This window comes from Capra hircus, chromosome 11, assembly GCF_001704415.2.
Source record: "Capra hircus breed San Clemente chromosome 11, ASM170441v1, whole genome shotgun sequence".
In the NCBI taxonomy this organism is placed as follows: domain Eukaryota; kingdom Metazoa; phylum Chordata; class Mammalia; order Artiodactyla; family Bovidae; genus Capra; species Capra hircus.
This window is the reverse complement of record NC_030818.1, coordinates 44,078,122-44,100,739: the sequence shown is the minus strand read 5'-3', so window position 1 is coordinate 44,100,739 and position 22,618 is coordinate 44,078,122. Positions and strand designations below refer to the sequence as shown.

Genomic DNA, 22,618 nt, shown 5'->3' with positions numbered 1-22,618 from the left:
GCAGCTCACCCATTTTAGGTGTTCAGTGGCATTAAGTACATGTCTGCTGTCATCACACTATCTCTCCTGAGTCAGATTCCTCCTTGTCCCAAGAGACCACATTCAGGGCTGCCCACCCAAGCCTTCCCAAGACCCATGCATCCTCAGGCTGGCTGGTCACCAAGCCTGACTTCCTCCTGCTCCACCATCAGCCTGAGCTCTACTAGCACACCCATTGTTCCCTGTTCTCCTGCCAATCAGGTGTCTTCTCGGCTCCTCACATTGTACCTTTGACCTTGCAGATGCCCTGCTCGGGGGTCCTTTCACCTCCTTCATGAGGCTGAAGGCCTCCTCCTTGAAGCCCTCCAGGCTGCCCTTCATGGGGACATTTCAGTGCAGACAGCAAGTTCTGAGGATGCGCTGTGAACTTTCTCTCGCTGACTCTCTGGGGCCAGGGCTGTACCCTACATGATGAATGCATGCTCAGGAACATGGATAATAGACTGAGCATATGACTCAGGATTGGCTGCCCAGTTGATGCTAGTGGTAAAGAACCTACTTCACACTGTAGGATACATAAGAGATGCTGATCCGATCCTTGCGTCAAGAGGATCTCCAGAAGGGAATGGCAACCAGTATTCTTGCCTGGAGAATCCCATGGACAGAGGGGCCTGCTGGGCTACATACAGTCCATGGGGTCACACAGCGTCAGAGGTGACTGAAGCTACTTAGCATGCACGAATACGCATACGATTCTGGCTGGATACCCTGAACCAAGATGTGCATTCAAATCACCACTAGGCAATGACTTGGAGACCATTTTCCCATTAATTTCACAAATGTTTACTGAACACCTACTATGTGACTGGTGTTTCCCTAGGCACTGGGGATATTCCAGTGTAAAACTACCTGGCTTGTCGGGAACTTGTATCACAGTGGACTGAGATCTTTTCTATGCATTCGGTTCTGGAGACACAAAGATTTTAAAAATCCAGCTGCAATGATTTCATAAGCATAAGATTCATTTTCCTTGCATGCAAAAATGAGGTTAAAGTTATCTCATAGGGCCGTTTAGAGGATTAAATAAAAAGATGAACGTTTTTGGCATTGACGCCTCAACAGATATTATTTTTTCCCTGAAACGTCAAAAAAGACACACATAGCTTCACAAACCTCAAGACAGCCTGACCAGCAGTCAGGCTCTCGCGCCTTTCTTCGGTAGCCCAGTGGACCGCAGGCCAGCCCTGGACCAGGCAGTGTCGGCCTCGGCGGGGCCCAGAGCGGCCACGAGGGGGCAGCGCTCGGCAGGGAATCTGCGCCACCGGCCGCGGCCCCGCGGCCCCCGGGCCTCCGTGCGCTCTTGCGTCGCTCTGACGCGCCCGAAGGCGGGCGCCGGGAAGGAGACCGCTGCTCCCCTCGTCTGCGCCTCCGGAGGAGGGATCGAGCGCGTCTCCAGGGCGGCCCGCGCGAGGCTGGGGTCCGGCAGGCAGCGGCGCAGGCTCGGACCCGCGTCGCCGGGAGGACCCCAGCGCCCTCCCCCCTCCGCCTCGCCCGGCGCCCCGCGCGCCCACCCGGCTCTGGGGCTGTCACTTCCGCGCGCCGCCAGGCAGGGGACCGGCCGTCGTCGAGGAGGATGCCCGGGTGCTGGCTGCGTCCCCAGGCTGCTGGCAGGCGCTGCCCAAGGAGGCGGTCGGGATAGCGCCGCCCAAACTTTCCTTCGCTGCAGCGTCAGGCGGAAACATCCCGCTCAGAGGCTCACGGAGAGCGCAGGAGGCTCTGTCGCCAGAGGGGACAGGCCCGGGCCTGCGCTGGGGAGCGCCCTGGAGTTCCTGGGGACGCTGAAGGCGCCTTAAGAACAGGACTGGTGTCCGGCCTGCGCCCAGGCGGGTCAGGTCTAGGGCGCGGCTGCCCCTTCCCGGCGCCCCGCAGTGACCGTGACCTCCGCGCGCTCCCCGCGCACGTGCTCGCGGCCGAGGACGAGGAGGGGTCTGGCTGCACCCGCTGGGCAGCGGCTCGCGGGGAGGCCCAGGGCGCACCGAGGCAGTGCGGGGGAGCGCGCACGCCGCGCCCCCGCCTCCCCCGGGATCGGACTGGCGGCTGAGAGCTCAGAGCCGCCGGGTGTCTTGCCCGCCCGGCGGCGCCGCTGGAACCCGTGCCGGCCGGACTCGCAAAGGAGGGACAGGTGTAGCCTGCATCTGCGGGCGCTGCGCTCCGAAGCACTGGGTGGGCTCGGCGGTCCGGAGGGGGCTTGCGGGACTCGGAGTTCCGGTCCCTGCCGCGCAGGCCAATTGGCACCCCTTGGCGCTGCCAGCCTCAGGGAAGGAAGTCGCGGTGTAGCCCGGTCCCCAAGCGGCCGTCCAGGCGCGACCCTGGCTCCCACTGCCCGCGGCGGCGCCCGCAACGGCCCCGGAACCTAGAGGTGCGCGCGGTCGCCGCCGGCGCCGCCCCCATGCTGCTCGGAGCGCCCAGGCTGTGCGCATCCCGGGCGGCCGCCGCGGCGCAGAGAGAAGACGACGGCGACAGGCTGGGCGGGGACATGGACGAGTCGTCGCTGCTGGACCTGCTGGAGTGCTCCGTGTGCCTGGAACGCCTGGACACGACGGCCAAGGTGCTGCCCTGCCAGCACACCTTCTGCCGCCGCTGCCTGGAGAGCATCGTGAGCTCGCGTCGCGAGCTGCGCTGCCCCGAGTGCCGCATCCTGGTGGGCTGCGGCGTGGACGAGCTGCCCGCCAACATCCTGCTGGTGCGCCTGCTGGACGGCATCCGCCAGCGGCCCCGCGCTGGCGCCAGCCCCGGCAGCAGTCCGCCCGCGCGTCCTGGCCCGGGCCCCAGCCCCGCTTCGGGGGCGGCCTCGGCCCTCGCGGGTGGCGGGGTCAGCTCCCCTGGATCCCCAATCCTCCTCCCCGCGGCTACCGGCGCCACCTCCAGCCTGCGCGAGCTGGCGACCAGCAGGAGCGCGCCCCCAGCAAAGGTGGGTGTGCCCTTCTCCGAGTTGTGCGTGTGTTGGGGGCAGGGGGCAGTGCGGAGGGGCAGGGGACCAGGGGTGTTCCGCGATGGCCTTCACCTTGTGCTTCTTTCTCGACTGGCTTCCCTCCATCGACTCCGTAGGTGTAACACTCCGGGTCCCACTTGCCAACTCTGGGGCATCACCGTTTTCCCATCCCACCCCCTTCCAGCTTCTCCTTGTGACTTGACGTCCATCCTCTCCCTCTGGAATCCCTGTGCCCACCTGCACTTGTTATGTGGCCTGTGCGTGTGTGTCAGTGCCCCCCCCCCACCACTTGGTGTGGCCAGGACTTCCTGCCCCTGTCCCCATCCAGTCCCTTGCTGGACTGGACCTGTTTCTCCCCCTGTAACTTTGCTGGCCTCTCTGAACATAGTCTTCTTCTCCTGGACCCCAGATTAACCCTCTGTACACCCTTGCCCACCTGGACTGAAGTTAGTGCCTGCTGATTTCCCAGGTCCTGGCTGCTGGGAGGGGGAGGGGGGCCTCCTGCCTGGTGTCTGGCAAGGGGGAGTCTGGCAGAGGCCAGTGCGCGCCTGGGTTAGGAGAACACACACTGCAAACCCGTTTAGCAGGAGGGAAGAAGTCAACCTGGAGCCCAGGAATGTCTGCCTCAGCCCTTGGTGGACGGGGCCTGTCTGGCAGCCCTGGTCCTGTCCTGGGATCTCAGGCCTGCCGTGTTCCCACTGGGTTGTTATTTGAGGGTTTTTCTCCTTTTGCCTTTGGTGCAGCTCCATTGTACAGTGTGGACTGCTTCTGTTTCAAAGACGGTATCTGGAGGGTTCTGGCGGTTTTGTTTCAAGAGCTACTCAGAGTGTGTCATTTCACACCTCGGCCACCTTGGGCTCTGTGGCTGGGGGAAGCCAATCCATGGGATGCTGGTTTAAGTGAGAGATGAGAAAGTACTTGTGTTTCGTGTTTTGTTTAAATGTGGAAAAGCTTAAAAGGATTGTTGATCTGTTGCAAATATTCACTTTAGAAAGCACAGCCATACCCCTCTGCTTTTGACCTTTTAAAGGTGTGGTGGTGCAGAAGCCATTTAATGAATCCTTCTTATATCTGAAGTACTGCAGTGAGGGAAGGTCTCCACCGACTTGCTCAGCGCTGCAGTGTCTCTGAGGTTAGGAACTTAAGGCCTTGGGTAGTTAAGCTTTGGAGTTAAAAGTCAAACTTTGCCAAACTGGGTTTTTCCTATTAATCAGGGGGAATGACCATTCTCAAGTCAAGAATAGTCAAGGAATATTTATAATGGGATCACTGCTGAAGGAGAATTGAGGATATTAATTGCATGCATGTGCAGTTGTTTCAGTCATGTCTGACTCTTTGCGACCCCAGGGACTGTAGTCCACCAGGCTCCTCTGTCCATGGGATTCTCCAGGCAAGAATACTGGAGTGGGTTGCCATGCACTCCTCAAGGGGATCTTCCCAACCCAGGGATGGAACCGGCATCTCCTGTGTCTCCTGCATTGCAGGCAGAGTCTTTACTTCTGAGCCACCAGGGAAGCCCGATTGTGTTAATTAATTTGGTTTTTAATTGTGATTAAATCCATTTATAAGTATTCTTGTTACAGATTTTCAAACTTTTCTTTCCTGCCTTGCTGTTATTGTCTAAGGTATTATAACTGAAGGCCCCTTTTTTACGAAACAAGTGGGTTACCTCCTCTGGCTCAGAGAATGAAATGATTTTTGAATGATGCTTCTAGTGAGGACGTTTTGTGAATGGAGTCTGATCAGGAGGGTGGGAGGCCTTGAGGCAGCTCCTGGAATCCATGGCACTTGCAGCAGTTAAAGACATTTGTGAAGGGGCTGAACTTATAATTTTTAGTGATGACACTTAGTTCCAGAGAATTAATTTTTTGTCGCCTGGGGTTGGGGATGATGAGCTGACTTTCTGTCTGGACACGTGCAGCAAACAGATTCTGTCCAGGTCTGTCTGAACCCAGCAGACTCTGGAACACATTTCCCTTTTTCATTTTCCTGTTTTACCTGTGTGAGCTCAGTCCTTTCTTTCAGGTCCCCCTCACCAAGACTAAGCTTGTGTCTTAGGAAGGGTCCAAATTAAATCTGATATTACACTTGATCATTTTCAGAGAGGAAAGAAAGAGTAGCGTCCATGTGGACTGTAGTATCGTCTATCCTTTTAGCCACTGGTTAATTGCTGGGTGTCTTCTTGGGCAACCAGATGTCCTGCATAGAGGACTGTTAGCAGCCCTGTGAGTGTCGCAGGCAAAACCTTAAGCTGAGCATCACTTCCAAGTAGGCTCTGGTACTTGACTGTCCACTGGAATAAATCTGGACCCGGGTGTTGCCATGTGCTGTTTCATAGATGGGCACTTGTCATCAGTGGGTACTATGTATGCCTTAGTAGTAGGTGATTAAATATAAGACAGTCCCATTTCCTAGTGAGAAGCTCCTCTAACCTTCCTTTGGGTCAGCAGGGAAGTGTGGATGTTTTATTAGGTGGGTGGATTAGCAGGTATCTGCTTAGATGTCTGTTAATTTAGTGACAGGTAGATGCTGGAATGGACTTAACTCCATTTGGTTCCGGGAGCACTTTCCAAACCCTCACTTGCATCTTTCACTGGAGGTACTCGGACCCTCCAGCCTGGTGGATGGGGGTCTGCATTCACCTGTGCTGCCTGGTACAAGGTGTTAGAAATGAGTTAAATCTGCTGCCCTGGAGCTCTTACACTCTGGTTTTGGTGCCCACCATCCATGGCTGTCAGATGCCACCATCCTGTGTGGCTATCAGAGTCGCCTTAGCCTGTGGGATGTGCTGCCACTGCAATTGCTGAGTTTCTCAGCCCAAGTTTTTTTTTTTTTTTTTCTGTTTTACAGTTTTGCAAGGTGACCCCTCAAACACCCTAACTGAATTGATGGAGGTTTTTAGGGCCACTGGTCTTCCTGAGAGGGTTTTGTGGTTCCCAGTTGAGTAATTCAGAAAGTACTTTTTAATGTGAATGAATAGGGCACAGATATCAGACAATTGCAGTCTTTTTCTGAGTGATTTTTTTGGAAAATCCCTTGCTTGTATTTGGCATACACCTGCACTGTGCAGGCACCATCCTGGGTGACCAGGTAGGCGTGTCCCCGATGGAGCTGACATTAGGGCCCAGAGCCATTCTACTCTCAGGAGGTTCCTGGGGGCGCCAGGCAGGTTTTGGCCAGAACTTTGTGGTGGTTAAAGGAAGGGCATTATCACAGTTAAAGGCCTATGGAGGGTTTGGCTAAGGCTCTTGCTGATGGAAAACATAGTGCTAGAGTCTGACTAGTATGCCCGCAGGTACTTGGGGCTGTTTAAGCTGGAAACCTGTGTTATCTCTTGGCCAGCAGTATCTCCGGATGGAGTCCGGGTAATGGGAGCGACCCAGTAATGGGAGCAGTGAAATGAACCATACCAGTGATGTCTATTTGCTATTTTATCTTATAAATACACACATACAATAATTCACCATAGTTTGGATGCAGACTCAGTGTTCTCTGGGTTCTAACTTGCCTTTCTAGTTTAAGCCACAGTCACAATTTATGGTTTCCTATTTGTTTCTTTCAAATGGACTGAGGACTGCTGCTGCTGCTGCGTCGCTTCAGTCGTTTCCAACTCTGTGCGACCCCATAGACGGCAGCCCAGCAGGCTCCCCCCGTCCCTGGGATTCTCCAGACAAGAACACTAGAGTGGGTTGCCATGAAAGTGAAAAGGGAAAGTGAAGTCGCTCAGTTGTGTCCGACTAGTAGCGACCCCATGGAGTGCAGCCTACCAGGCTCCTCCGTCCATGGGATTCTCCAGGCAAGAGTACTGGAGTGGGGTGCCATTGCCTTCTCCGACTGAGGACTAAGAGACTCAAAATAATCTGAGTGGAGCACCTTCCAGATTTTAAATAATTCCCCCTGAATATGTTTTGTTTTTGTTCCTGCCAAGTGAGAGTTTTAAAGCCATCTCTCTTTGATAAGTCTTTCCTAAGTCATCACCTTGGTTTTCCAAGAAGTGACTTTTTCTGCACTTAGATTTCTTTGGTTTACGTATTATTTAATTAGAGTTGTATCTGTATGTAAGTATACAAGCATGCTTGCATAAACATGCTTGAGAATCCAGACAGCGGACTCCTGGTGAGCACTGGCCTCCCCAGCAGGAGTGTTGACCTGGACAGTGGCCAGTCAGGTGCAGCCCTCTGTGGGGTGGACACCTTGGCTGTCCTGTGGAAGGTTAGGGCTAGGACACGACTGTGTCCTAAGGGAGGGAGGCTGTGGCTTTCTCTAGGGTGTCACAGGGGCTCCAGAGAAGGGACCTGGAGGTTATGCAAGCTGGGCTGCTCCCAGGACGGCAGGCAGTGGTGACTGCGGTCATGGTGTCTCCAGGGCAGACGCCAGCCTTTGTGATGGAAGAGTCGTGCCAAGTCCTTTGGGACATGTTTTTAGAAGGGCCCTGGGTGCAGAACCAGCTCCTCTGGGACATGTGGCCATTATTGAGTGCCTGCTGTGTGCAGGTGGGCCGGGCGGTGTAAGTGTTTCTCCTTGCTTTCCAACCTCAGCTCAGTGAGGCTGCTTCTTAGCAAATGGAAACTGACCTTGGAGATGAACTCTGGACACACCAGCCTACTGGCTTCCTGATTAGCCACCTCTAACTATCACAGACCTAGTCAATTAGAGACTCTGGTCCCAAACCAGGCGGTTGGGTCCTGAGGTCACTCTGCCCACACCTGCAGGTGTTTTGGGCCCTGTGGGCGGGCCTGTGCAGAGTTTGGTGCTGAGTTTGGGGTTCCCAGTGGGAGAGTTTCATGTTGGCCATGGCTCTGGGGACAGGTTGCTGGCAGCTGTAAGTGTGGAGGCCCAGGCACCTGGGGTCTGTCCAGGGCTCCATTCTGTCCTCAGGGATGTATCTTTGTCCATCCTGTTCTGTCACCATCCTGGGATGATACCAGGGGTCTCAAAGCAGATGCAGGGGCACCGTGACACCGTGAGAGCCCAGGTGTTCACTGTTCAGGTCAGGGAACAGACCCAACTTGGCCACCCCCCACCACAACCCCCCACACCACACACCCCCACACCCCATCCCTGAGGACTGGAGTCCTGCTCCTCAGGGTTTGGGACCCAGGCCCACCTCTTCCTGGGCTGCGCCCTACCACCCCACCTCAGGTATTGGCGGGTCTCTGGGCTCCTGAGGGCCATGTGAGGAGGGTGGGTGGGGACTTGGTGGACAACCAGGACTGGCACTGAGGATGGGTGTGTTCATCCCTGGGCAGATGGCTTGGCTCTTCTGGGCCTTTGCATTTGTGCAGGGGAGAGCCTGTCTACATTAGTGGGTGAAGGAGGTGATGCAGGTGGGGACCAACACAACCCAGGGGCTGTCGGCTGGGTACCATCACCCACACACATCTTGAAACCTCAAATCACCACCGAGGTACGCTCCCCGGGTCCACCTGACTGCTAGTGGAGTCGGAATATGGTGTCCTAAGTTATGTGTGTGTGTATGTATCTCATACATGTTGTACCTCTAGGTTCAAAGTTGGTTCAAATCCAGTTCCCATGACTGAAATTCTGAGTGTTGAGGAGCGTCTAAGGGCTTGAATCTGTTTCACCTTTAAATTGCCTCCAACTTTTATCTGTTATTGAGGTAGCATTCTTGATCCTTACAAGCTTCATTGAACTGAAAAACAGCCCAGAAGGTCATCTGTTTTAGGGAAGGCAGCTTAATAACCCTGCTGGGTGCTGAGTTGCTGCTTGGGGCTCTGCTGAGAGGGAAGGGGCACAGCTTCCTCCTCTGCAGGATGGGGGTAGTGGGATGGGGGGAGAGGAGTCGGGGGTCTCGTCTATACCTCCCACCTGTGCAGGGAGTGGTGGGGGGCTCATCTACACCTCCTGCCTCTACAGAACAGACTTACCCCCGTTGTTCCCTCATCTAGCCTGTAAGAGCTCGCGGGCTCGCTGGAGCAGGATGAGATTGAGTCTCAACTATAGAGCTGTTTCAAGTGTGCATTTCACTTCAGTCTGTATTTAACCTTTATTTTCGCAGTTAATATGCTTTTTTTCGAGGTACATTTTTGGAATAAAACATCAGCAGGATTCAGTTGGGGAAATGCTCTAACTTTATGGTGCTCGAAGAGACCAAGGTCACTCTGTATCTGATCTGCCTTCCTTGGAAGATCTTCCACTCCGATGTACTTGATGCACGTGTGACGTCTGTCCTGTTGGAATTCTAATTCACCTTGAAATGCGAGAGTGTCAGAGAGGTGGTGGCTGCAGTGAATGGTTTAAGAAGTGTGGTGTGGCTGCCTTCTCCCTGCACTCGAAACTGGACTAAAAAGAGCAGAGGAAGCAGCAGCGTGACTCAGAGTCTCCTCATAGGCTGCTGCTCCTTCGAGCCGGACTCCAGCTCCGATGGGAGGACTGGAGCCCAGCAAGCCCAGTGAGCTGCTGCATGGACAGCATGCTGCAGGCAGAACCTGGTCCACTTGCGCCGGCCAGCCCGGGATAAGCTACAGTACTTGGACAGCAAAGAAATGCTCTTTGTGTATTTGTTATTTTTCATCTGCTGCTTGGTCAACACATCTGAGTCACGTTGAGTGAAAATCTTGCTGCACTAAATGAAATTCTAAACATAGCCCCATAAAGGGGCCAGAGAAAGATGCAGCGTCAATTATTCAAGAGGGTCGAACGTACGAGGTCTCACACTGTCACAGTTCCCAGTGCTTTCAAAAGTGATTTACTTCTTAATTGTCCACTGAGTGACCTTTCCAGTTATATCTTTCTGCTTCTAGGTCTTAGGGCACTTGGTTTAGTAACTTGAGTTTCTCTTACAAGTATGACAGGTAAATCATCGGTTGTTTAGGTAAATCGTCTGGAATTAGAGCCTGACCCGTTCATTCTCACTCAGTGACAAATATATTTCAATATATGTAAATGGATTTATGTATATAGTGAAGTCACTCAGTCGAGTCCGACTCTTTGCGACCCCATGGACTGTAGCCTACCAGGCTCCTCCCTCCATGGGATTCTCCAGGCAAGAGTACTGGAGTGGGTTGCCATTTCCTTCTCCAGGGGATCTTCCCCAACCCAGGGATCAAACCCGGGTCTCCAGCATTCCAGGCAGACGCTTTAACCTCTGAGCCACCAGGGAAGCCCATATACATGCACATAAAAGGCGCTTACTCCTTAGAAGAGAAGCTATGACAAACCTAGACAATGTACTAAAAAGCAGAAACATCATTTTGCCAACAAAGTTCTTTATAGTCAAAGCTATGATTTTTCTACTTGTCAGATACGGATGTGGCTGTTGGACCATGAAGAAGCTGGGCATCGAAGAATTAATGCTTTTGTAATGTGGTGCTGGAGAAGACTCTTGAGAGTCCCTTGGACAGCAAGGAGATCAAACCAGTCCATACTAAAGGAAATCAACCTTGAATATTCATTGGAAGGACTGATGCTGAAGCTGAAACTCCAATACTTTAGCCACCTGATGCGAAGAGTTGACTCATTAGAAAAGACCCTGATCCTGGGAAAGATTTAAGGCAGGAGGAAAAGAGGGTGACAGAGGATGAGATGGTTGGATGGTGTCACTGACTCAGTGGACATGAGTTTGAGCAAACTCAGGGAGACAGTGAAGGTCAGAGAAGCCTGGTGGGCTGCATTCAATGGGGTTTCAAAGAGTTGGACATGACTTAGTGACTGAACAACAACAAATACACATATACTAATATATAGGAAATATAAATATATATGTATCATTTTTATACGTTACTTACCATTATTAATTTGGTTGGCATTTCATCCCTTTGAATGAAAGTTTGGGGACTAGCTGACTTCTGGTGACCTTTAGTTTCCTCACAGTGAGTCATGTGCTAAGAAAGCCCGTCCACTGAACTGTCCAGTGGTGACAGGAAAGACCTGTCTGAGCCCACACTCTGTCCAGTCCCGGCAGGCCCCTCTGGCTCTGCTACCAGCTGCCACAGGGCTTGGGCAGCGCTGGCCTTCTGGGTGCTGCCCGGGCAGAGCGCATGGCATGAAGGACCTGGATGTGTGGCTGCCCGAGAGCTGCCAGCTGTCACTGGGCTTCATGGGACCAGTGGAAAGCTGGCATCGTGCGGTCTGGTCTTCTGGGCCGATTAGTGAGAGGCTGGGGCTTGAGGTGTGTGCAGGTGTCAGCAGGGGCGGGCGGGCACTTGTGAAACCTGGAGGGAGGCTTGAGTAATTGGCTCTGGGGACTGTGGTTGCTGATGGGGCCGTTTTGATGAATAATAGACCCCATTAGATCCAGCAAGGTGCTCGATGATGTATAATTAAAGACGGCATTAGTCAGGCAGAAACCACAGCGTTTAAAAGTGTGCAAGGAATGGTGTCTCAGGCTAAAGCTTGCATCTGGGATGGGGGAGGCAGGATGCGAACCAGTCTGAAGCTGCTGCCTGTGGACAGTTGGGTGGCTGTTCACAGGACAGGTGGTGTCCTCCTGAGTCTCAGATATTTGTAGTGACGGCGGCCATGGTGGTTTAGAAGCTTATTTTAGGTGAATTTACAGCTGTGGAACAGTTCTGATTGGTGACTCTACCACAAAACAGAAGTCCTGTTTCTGTTCTCCGTGGAGCAGGCTGTGCTCAGGTGAGTGCTGGTCTGAGACCGATCTGCACATTCCAGCTTCAGCTCCCAGTCCCTTCCTTATTCATGCAGGGGTCGGGGGGTGGGGGTGTGTGGGGTGGGGGCTTGGGTCTCTGTGGTGGGGGGAGTGGGCCCAGCGGCTGGGCTGAGCGCTGCCCTGGCTGTCACCCACCTGATCGTTCAGACCTCTCCGTCCAACGCTGAGAGAACCGTGTGCCCCGCTGTGCCTTGGCTCCTGGACTCTTTTTAATCAGAGTCAAGCGTCTGGCAGACAACCTCAGTTGTTAATTATGCTGCTATTAATATTCATGTTGACAGTCATCTGCTCTTCAGCCCAGGGGTTCCTGCAGCTCCTCACAGGCCAGGAGGCAGGCCCCCTCCTGTAGCGACAGACACAAATGGGAGCCCAGGTCACTGCTCCAAATGTCTGCTCTGTGCCTCCCACCAGCATCCCTGGGGGAGGAGGGCTGCAAGGCTCCTCCAGGCATCCATGTGGCTCTGTGGCCTCGCAGAGGCCAGGGTCTGGTCTCTGACCCCCTGGAGCTCAGAGTGTGGGTGTTTCAAGAGACCAAGTGGGGTGCCAGCTGAAAAATGTCAGATTCAATGGAGATGTTTTGTGATGTGTGTGTTTTATACTCTAGATGGATTAATTTAGGTTTTAAAAAAAAGTCAGTGAGCTCTCTTTGCATTCTATAGATGATGTCTTTATTCTGTGGAAGAAACTGTCCTTGAAAGGATTGCAGCCATGGTCTTTTATGAACCTGGTGCTCCTGGGCTTGGGCCACACATTGAAGTCCTATAAACACTGCAGCGTGGCCCCAGCCCAGAGGTCTTGATGCATTCGATCTGGGTGCAGCCCAGCGTTGGCTTGTCAAAGTCCCCAGGTGGTGCAGACACTGGCTCTGGGCAGTGCTGGCCTGAACCACAGAGGCTGGGGAGGTTGGAGGAGTTGGGAGGACATTTCTGGAAGCCCTACCCCCCGGAGGGCTGGCCAAGTGGAAAGGGAGTATGGGCTTGGAGGCCTGGGGCCCCAAGGTGCATGGAGCTGACTTGGTCCTGGAGGGAGGTGATCAGGGCCAGTGAGGGTCAGTGACCAGGTGGACAGGAGGCTCCAGGGGAGCTGGAGACAGAGGGTCATCCTCAGCCATTTTACTTAGGAGCCTGACACTGCTCGGCTCATTAATTCACTTAATAAATAATTCTTTGGGAAAAAGTTTCATACAAAAGCAACAAATTCAACTCAGTCCACCAGTCCTTGTGACGACTCAGCGATCTGGTTGCTGTGGTTGCCTCCACTCTTTGCAGACCCAGAGGAGTGTAGGAACTTGGGCTCTTCTGGGGCCATGCTAGGTGGAGGGCTGGGGCTATGAGCCCCTCTCCACAGGGCGGGAAGGCGAGGTATGAGCTGGGTTCAGATTGTTTCCCATCATTTCCACCTCACCAGGATGCAACTGGGGAGATGCCAGGATACTTCCTGCAGTCTTTACCACGTCGTGAAAGAGGCAGGTGGGTGGGAGAATTTCCTGGTGGAACAGAAGGGGCAGATGTGGAGGAAGGGCTGAGGGAAAAAAGTCTTCCTTTCCCACCTGAGGGGCAGGTGAGAGTGGCCTGCTGTCGCTCAGGGCTGGAGCCAGGGGCAGCCACTCACCTCAGAGGCCAGGGTAACACGAGGACCTGCCCTGTGCTGGGGAGGTGGGGCTGTGGGGTCTTCCTGCATTGGAAGTGCTCTGCATTCAACGGTGAAACCAACATTATGGAAATGTGGTTAGTGAACCTGGGTCCCCAGAAGAGTCCTTCTGTCCAGTGTTCTCACATGGCAGCCTCTGCTGTCCATCTGAGGCTGCCCGCCCCCCAGCCTGAGTGTTAAAATTGGGCCAGATGTGCTTGCTCAGGGCTCCACACTGGTGGCCATGGAAACGGACTAGATACAGCATCTTCTCCTGGACATCTGTGCCTCCACGGCTCAAACACATGCACAAAAAGCTACCGGATTTACACATGTTCAGATAAAGCCTTCGGATGGCACAAATTCTAGATTGTATCCTCCAGGCAGTGCTGTCTGCAGGTCTAGGGTAGAGACCACCTGTGAAACCTACAAACTTCTATAGTCACATTACAGAAGTCAAAAAGCAACAGATGAAATTGGCTTAATAACGTATCTTATTTAACCACACCACCCACATGTGTACCTGAGTGCTGCTCAGCACAATACATTCTCAGGGTGCTTTGCCTCCCTGGTCCGCGCCTGGCGCCAAGCCCACTGTGTCTGTCACCAGCCAGCACACCTCAGCAGTGGTTCAAAGCCCACACGTGGCTTCAGAGCCCCTGGGGACACCGGGCTGCTGGCAGAGCTCCAGACACCATGATAGAGGGCATGTGTCTCCTGTTTTTACATTTCCAGCGACCTGTGCCCGTGTGATTTGGAGGGTCTGTGGGCCACACCAGGAGCCCCTCTGAAGTGTCAAGGTGACAGGATATTCCAGTGACACAGGCTCTGGGGATTTGGTGTGGTGACAGCGAGGGCAGCAGGAAGGCACCTCGAGGAACCCTCTGAATCCCAAGTGTGGTGGTCTCCTGCCTGGTTGATAACTTGGGTCCCTTCCTCACCAGCTTCATCGTCAGCGGGCTCTTCTTTGGGTCCTGACAGGCATGGTGTTCTACTCCCTGGACAGAGTGAAGTCCAGCTCGTGTAGAAGGAGGGCCAGCGTCCCACACATAAATGGTTATGAAACTGTCACCTGCCTGGCTGTCGGTTTCCTGAGGTGACAGGTGCACCGTGGGGGAGGGGTGTTTCCCTTCTCAGTCACCTGCAGTTTCTTCAGGGTGATGGTGGCGGGGGGTACTCTAGCTCCTTTCAGTGACACCGGGCAGGGCAGGGTTGTTTGAGTCTGACTTGCCCTTGGGGCGGCATCCAGGGCAAAGCCGGGTTAATGGATTGTTTGAAAGTTCATGACCTGAAACTCAGGCTTTTGCCTTTTCTGGTTTGCACTGTGTATTATCAGATTTATATTTCAGGCTGTGAGGACTTAGTTCAGTTCAGTTCAGTTGCTCAGTCATGTCCGACTCTTTGCGACCCCATGAATTACAGCACACCAGGCCTCCCTGTCCATCACCAGCTCCCAGAGTTTACCCAAATTCGTGTCCATTGAGTCAGTGATGCCATCCAACCATCTCATCCTCTGTCGTCCCCTTCTCTTCCTGTGTTCAATCTTTCCCAGCATCAGGGTCTTTTCAAATGAGTCAGCTCTTCACATCAGGTGGCTAAAATATTGGAGTTTCAGCTTCAACATCAGTCCTTCCAATGAGCACCCAGGACTGATCTCCTTTAGGATGGACTGGTTGGATCTCCTTACAGTCCAAGGGACTCTCAAGAGTCTTCTGCAACACCACAGTTCAAAGGCATCAATTCTTCGGCACTCAGCTTTCTTTATAGTCCAACTCTCACATCCATACATGACTACTGGAAAAACCATAGCCTTGACTAGATGGACCTTTGTTGACAAAGTAATGTCTCTGCTTTTTAATATGCTGTCTAGGTTGGTCATAACTTTCCTTCCAAGGAGTAAGCGTCTTTTAATTTCATGGCTGCCGTCACCATCTGCAGTGATTTTTGAGCTCCAAAAAATAAAGTCAGTCACTGTTTTCACTATCTCCCCATCTATTTGCCATGAAGTGACGTGACCAGATGCTGTATATTAGTTTTCTGAACGTTGAGCTTTAAGCCAACTTTTTCACTCCCTCTTTCACTTTCATCAAGAGGCTCTTTAGTTCTTCTTCACTTTCTGCCATAAGGGTGGTGTCATCTGCATATCTGAAGTTATTGATATTTCTTCCGGCAATCTTGATTCCAGCTTGTGCTTCTTCCAGCCCAGTGTTTTTCATGATGTACTCTGCATAGAAGTTAAATAAGCAGGGTGACAGTATACAGCCTTGACATACTCCTTTTCCATGATTTAATGATGAGTTAGCATTTCATTGGAAATTCAGTTCCTGGGTTCCGGCTGGAGTGGGCTTGGGCAGGGACTGGGTGTCCCGTGGTGTCCTTCCTAGTTGGTCAGCAGCCCCACACCCTGTTGACTAAGGTGAACGACTGTAGCATTTGAAGTTGTGTCTCTGCTTTGATGACACATATTTTGCTACTTAGGATTTATTTCAAGCAGAATGTTGGGTCTGTGATTTAATTCTGAGTTATAACATTAAGCTTCAATGTGACTTCCATGTAACAGTGCACATGTAAGGGCACACATGTAAGAGTGTGCATGTAACACACATGGTATAAGATTACACATGTAATGGCACCCGTGTAAGAGCACACATATAAGTGCATATGTAATGGTGTACATGTAAGAGTACAAATGTAACACACATGTAAGAGTGCACATGTAACACACGTGTAAGGGTGCACATGTAACGGCATGTGTGTGTGGGCGCACATGTAAAGGTGTCTATGTATTGATGCATATGTAATGCACACATGTAAGAGTGCACATGTAATGGTGCACGTGTAAAGACACACATGGAAGGGTGCATGTGTAAGAGTGCATGTGTAATGGCTCATATGTAAGAGCACACATGTAACGGTGCACGTATAAGACTGTACATGTAACAGCACACATGTAAGAGTGCACATGTAATGGTGCATGTGTAAGAGTGCACAGGCCCAGGTGTGTAACTGATGCAACATAGACACGCCCTCACCCCAGACTGCGAGACTATCTTAACTCTCAGTGTTTCTGTTCACTGCGTTCACTGCACCAAAGATGTTGGGTTGGTTTAGCTTTTCTTGGTGACTAGGGGTCACTCATGGCAGTTACTGAGCTGTCCCCTGAGTCAGGGATGCACTGGGGGTCCCTGAGCTGCCCTGGGGGCTCCTGTGCTTCTGTATGAAATGCCCCACATTGGCAAAAGCAGGGCCTCCCCTCTTTGCTGTCACTTTAGCGATTGTTGGCTTCGAGCTGTCCTTCCTGCTCCTACAGCTAATTTGCAGTCACCTTTTGCAGATGGAACCCACTGAGGGTGTTGCTGGGCTTGGTGACACTCTGGAGCTGGGGTGGGAAGTCCGACAAATCTCACCATGGCCAAGGGTGAGTATGTGTTTCCAACTTGTTGGTGGCTCCCAAGCCAGGTGCAGACACTGCCATGCTCCATCCAATGTGAGGATCTCACAGGGAAGCAAGCGACCCGAGGTGTTTGTTTGGGGACCTTCGGGTGATTCTGGGCAGCGTCCCTGAGTGTGAACACAAAGCTGTAATTTTTACGTTTTTAGAAAAGTGATGTAAGGGGTTGTGTGACTTTCCATGATGATGGGAAGTTACCAACCAGTTGCTCCTGATTTGATAGTATCCACAGTGTGTTCTTTTCAGTTTAAATACTCTCTTGTTTGAAGATTTCCGAGTAAAGATAACAAAGGCTGATTTCTCCCTGAAATAGCACAGGGATTATACATCCCATCAGCTTGCTCCCTGTGGAAAGGGTTTGCAGCTCTGACCTGGAGGGCTCTGGCGTCTCTTTGGTGAATGTGGGTTTCCTGTGATGTGCCCGGCATGTTCTCATCCACCAGGATGAAAGCCCAGGGGCTGTGATGGTGACCGAGGATCTTCACGTAAGTCACTCTGACCTACTTCATGCTCTGGGCCCCCAGTCCCAGGTCTGGGCTAACTCCCAAGCTGGGCTTGGGCAGCTGTGGCCGTGGGAGTCCGAGCCGTTCAGGCTCTGAGCCCCACTCTTGCCCTGTCATTCAAGGCAGCTTCTCTTCCCAGCAGCTGCTGCTCCCACGGGTGTGTGGGTCCAGAGGCAGTGCCATGCACATGATGCGAAAGTGGGCAGGGAGGCTGCCACTGCAGCCACTGGGGGTGATGAGACTAAGTCTGTTGAAGTTGTGTGGGTAAGTCCAGGCCACCTGGTGGGCTTTGCATGTGAGAGTTGAGGGTGGATCCTTTTGAACATGTAGATCCCCAGGCGAGGAGGGGCGTCCATCTCTCCGGCCGTGAACCTGCCAGTCCAGGAGCAAGGGCCTGTCTTGACCCCCAGGGCCACCTGGTGAGAGGCCATCAGCATAGTCAGCCTTCCTCTTGGGAGGGAGTCTCTGCCTTCCTAGGGGAGACTGTGTGGTGTCAGGACACGGGTGAATGGTATTTGTGCCCTGATGGGCTCCCCTCCTCCAGCTTCCTCGCCTCCCAGAAGGGCCACAGGGTCTGGGTGGCTCTTCTTCAGTCACTGAGAGCAGCTTCTCAATGCCTCTGGGCCAACCAGTCCTGGGAGGGGCTAGCTTTTTCCATGGAGCAGCCCTGCCAGATCTAATGACCTGAGCTTGACTTCACTGGGGTGAGAGTCCACCGTGGGATGACTCTATGTCCATCTGAGAGTTAAGCATGGCTGGGATGTATGTGTGTGACCAGGAGGAGGGGAGCAGCTTCTGCTAAGTTCAGAGCACCTCCCCATGAATTCCAGGATTTCAGGACGGCTCCCCTGCCCTGTGATGTGAAGGCGTAAGTGATAGTGGTGTGATGGCAGTGATGGAGGTGATGGGGGTGATGGAGGTGATGGGGCTGATGGGGGTGATGGAGGTAACAGTGGTGATGGAAGTGATGGAGGTGATAATGGTCATGAAGGTGATAGAGCTGATGATGGTGAGGGAGGTGATGGTGCTGGTGGCAGTGGGGTCCCTGCAGTGGAGGGAGCTTTGGAGGCCTGTCATCGCCTGGGTGCCAATTTATTCAGAGGTCCACTTGCTACTCTGCTTCTCTGGGCAGAGCAGATCCTGGCATAAATCACTTTGTGCTCGAACAAGGCGGGGGCATCACTGTTTCCTGGACTTTTAATTTTCCTGGGGTCCTTAACTTAGGGATGCTAATACATGAATTGAGGTGAAAGAAACATCAGCTCCTGTTTCCCTAATGACACAGAGTTTAGCCTTCATTTTCTACTGCCTGAAGCCCTTACAGTTCTGATGGCATTTTGGCCAAAAGATGTTATTAAAAGTACAGTTCTCATGCCTTTAAAAGCTTCCTGAGGGTGGAGGAGGTGTGGTGTGTGGTCCCGTGGCCATGGGGAAGTAGGGTCCCTGAGGAGCCCTGGGACCCCAGGTGTCTCACACCTGCTGTCCCGCTCTGCCTGCCTTTCCTGTGGCCGCTGGGCCGTATTTTCTGAGGGTTGGTTCATCCTGCAGCGGGACATTCATTCAGCAGTTATCTAGGGCGGAGATGGGGAGCCCCAGGGTCTCAGGGTCAGTCCCTGGGCAGATTTCCAAGCTGGCGGAGACATACGATCTTTTCCTCAGTTCAGGGGAAGCAGTGGGCTCAGGGTTCAGTGACTACCAGGTGAACAGGATGACTTGCCGAGTTTAGGAGCCTGGGGAGGGGCGCGTGGCTGGACCTGGGTGCGGCTGCAGCAGAGTGGGTCCTAGCGAGGGAAGGTGGGGCTGGGGGAGGGGTAGTTCATGGATACCCTGCTTGCTTTCTGACTTTTCTTTTCCTGAATACTTTGCAGAACTTAAGCAGCTCACCAGGTTTTTGTTGGTTGCCAGCGTCTGTCTGGTTGACTGTCCTTGCATCTCCTCGCCATATCTGTGTCTTGTCTGCAGTCTGCTTAGAATTCTGGGTTTTTGTCGTCTTCAAGGAGAATGGTGAGCTCTGCTGTCAGTTCCTCTTGTGGGCCGAGGCAATGACCTCTCCCGTGCCCTGAGCCCTGCTCCTTTCTGTCCTTCTCAGAAGGACGCTGGGGGCCTGGGCACACAGCTGCGTCAGGACCCTCCTGCCTGAGGTGGGACAGTAAGTTCATCTGGACATAGAGCAGCTGTGCCGTTCCCTCCTCATTGTCTGTTGTCCAGGAGACGCTTGCTCCAGGAGTTTGGTCCCGTGATGCTGTCTGGAGGCCCCACCCCTCGGTGCCCCCCAAGCCCCTGCTCTGTGTCCCAGATGGTCCTTCGGGGCCTGTGGGGTCCTAACTCACTCCACCCTGGGAGAAGGGCTGCATCTCTTTCACAGATGGAAGACCTGTCTGTGTTTCATGTGGATTTGTTTGTGAAAAATCTCACTTCGTGTTCCATTAAGTACACGAATGTGCAGAGAACTGAACCATAGCTACCTCCTTTGTGGTTAAACTCGATCATTTTCTGAGTGGCTTTGAGCTGACTTGTCCATTTCCCAGTCAAAGGCACTTCCATTGAAATGACCCCAAGGCAGGTCTTGGAGAGCATTTCTTCCTCTTGGAACCCTCTGCACAGGATGGTTGATGAGGAGCTGGCCATTTGTACAACCGGTAGGTCCTCGGGGGGCGGGTCTTCAGTCACAGACGACCGAGTCCTGTTTGAGCAAACACAGTGAGCTCTTAGCCCCCTTAACAACAACTCAGAGAGCAGCAAATCTGAAATCTTAGGTCTTTGCTTTGGCGTAAAAGTGAGCTGTATGCTTCCCTCATGGTCCAGTGGTTAAAAATCCACCTGGTGATGGGGGGGACACGTGTTCAATCCCTGGTTTGGGAAGATCCCACAACTACTGAGCTTGCTTGCCTAGAGCCTATGCTCTGCAACAAGAGAAGCCACCTCAGGGAGAAGCCTGTGAACCACAACGAAGAGTAGCCCCTGCTCACCACTGCTGGAGAAAAGCCGTAACAAAGACCCAGCTCAGCCAAAATAAATAAAATATGTCTTCAAAACAAAAAAAAAGTAAGCTCTGAGCAGAACCTTTATTTTTAAGGATAAAGAATCAGTAAAAGGAAAAGTTACTTCCCCTAGGGGATTTTTCTAGGTGGGTGAACTTAAAATTAAATGAGTAGTTTTTAACACTGTGACCTTAATAGAAAATAATTCATTTTTCACCAACTTTAAGCTGTCATTCCAACAGATTAGTTTTTAACATGCATTTTAGTTTTGCATTTTAATTATTTATGGGATAAGTGCTGATTTATTTTTCCTGAGAGTCCTTTGAACATTTTATGGTGATACTTCACTTATCAGGATCACTCATATTGAAGCACATCAAAGAGCCAAGCAAGCCCTTGTCCACCTGACCCTCTGTTTATATCCATGAGACTTTCTTGGTGTCCCTCTGGGGCTTGTCTCCTCCTGGTTAACATACTGGGAGAATTCACTGAGCCAACCTGCATTCCTGGATGCCTGCTCTTTTCTTGGCACAGTGCTGGGTGCTGAGAATTCAAAGGATAATAACCAACACACAGCCTATGGGGGAAAAACAGTCTGTACCATAATTATTTTGTGAAGTGTTAGTAGCTCAGTCGTGTCCGACTCTGTGACCCCATGGACTTTAGCTCACCAGGCTCTTCTGTCCGTGGGATTCTCCAGGCAAGAATACTGGAGTGGTTAGCCATTCTTTTCTCAGGGCATCTTCTGGACCCAGAGATCAAACCCAGATCTCCTGTATTGCAGGCAGATTCTTTGCCATCTGAGCTACCAGGGAAGCCTGTTATTTTGTAAAGCTTGAGTTAAATGGTAATTGTAGACATTCAAAACATGTAAAAGTGCAGAGAAGGAAGTCAGTCAGGTGAGAGGTCATTTCAGAGAGGGCTGGATGGAGGGCTTTGAAAGATGATGGATGAATAGCGATGAGATTGTCCAATTGGAAGGACACTGCCTGTCCTGGAGACCAACAGTTGTCATGATTTCTGGGTAAATGTGTAAGGGCCATGGAGGCAGGAAAGAGGGCAGTTATGTGGGCAGAAGCCAGGCTCAGCCCTGAAATTGAGTTCACAAGAGCCGGGGCATCGCTGAATGCTTTCAACAGAGATGACGCTGTTTAGGGGAGAGGGACAGCTGTGTGTAGAGGTGGGGACATAGTCCTCAGGTGAGGCCGGCGAGGCCATGAGACCACACATGGAGGAGGCTCTGGATTCTAGGTGAGCTGTGACGGCCCCCTGAGGCCGTGGAGAGTGGATGAGAAGATGACCGAGCAGCAGACCAAGGAGCTGAGGAGGGAGCCCTGTCCTGGGGCCAGGCAGTCAGGCTTCTCCCAGCTTTGTCACTCACTAGCCCTGTGACCCAAAGGCAGTTACTTTTCACTGTTCCCAAATCTAAAGCAATGCATTGTGTCACCTGCGTGGGGCCCTGTTGGCCAGTGAGACACACCCAACCCCCTTTCTTCTCAGCTGTTAGAACAGGAGTGGTGGCCCCTTGGCAGGGCTGTTTGACAGGCAGGTTAAGTTGCCACCTGGGGCTGGTGCACAAAAAGGGACAAGTGGCTTTCTTTCACTTCTATAAAGGTGCTTGTGGTGGGACCCATGGGTGTCACCAACCAGGCAGGAACAATTGGACATGAAGTGGTTTGGGGCAGGGGTTTCTTACCTCGAGACTGTGGCTCCCAAGAGGATCTGAGGATGGACTTTGGAGCCCTGTGACCCTGGGGACCGTAAGTGCTTCGTCGTGGAGATTCTAGTTTCCTGGGGACTGTGGCTGTCAGATTCTCATGGCTGTAGGGGTGGGGGCATGACCCTACCAGGCTAGAGCCGTGATCTGGAGCAAACAGGGGTCCTGAAGTGTGTAAGGTGGACCCGGTTCCAGGCGGCCTGAGTGTCCCAACCACGCTGAGATCCTGATCTTTAAAGGAACCTGAAAACTCTTAAAGTGACTCAGGCTAGGAATGCTCGGAGGAAAATCACAGAAGTTGTTCCACTTGATCCTCCGGTAGATTTTGATGTAAGGAGTATCAAAGCCTATTAGACAAGGCAGTTCTTCTGATTTATTTTGGCTGACTGCCTGATGGCATGTAGGTCACCATCTAGTAAGCTTGTTTGTTTAATCCGTCCTTCTCCTTCGAGATAGGATTTCTGTCCTAAATTGAAAGTTTCTAGGGAGCAGGAGCCTCATTTGATTGGTCTTTCTATCTCCCAAAGCATCTAGCTTGCTCGGGAAGCCAGCAGACCTAACAACCCAAGTCTTTTCTCCTAGTTGTTCAAGCAGGTTTCAATGTTAAGATAGAAGCAAAACAAACAAGCACATGTTCTAAAACCAAAACACTTTCCCTTCCTAAGTCTAAACCCCATCTGTCCTGTTACACTAACCACAGCTGAACATATTTGAAAAAGTTACAGAAAGTTTCA

The 22,618-nt window shown here is 52.3% G+C and overlaps 1 protein-coding gene across 2 annotated transcripts in view; it reads left to right on the top strand.

Annotated features, from left to right (window-relative positions):
- SH3RF3 (SH3 domain containing ring finger 3) overlaps positions 1,429 to 22,618 on the top strand; it is a 159,433-nt gene continuing 138,243 nt past the window's right edge. For both annotated transcript variants that reach the window (XM_018055296.1, XM_018055297.1), the window contains exon 1: positions 1,429 to 2,950. In XM_018055296.1, the coding sequence (XP_017910785.1) occupies positions 2,429 to 2,950 (522 nt within the window). In that variant the 5' untranslated portion in view covers positions 1,429 to 2,428. The remainder of the gene's footprint in view (positions 2,951 to 22,618) is intronic.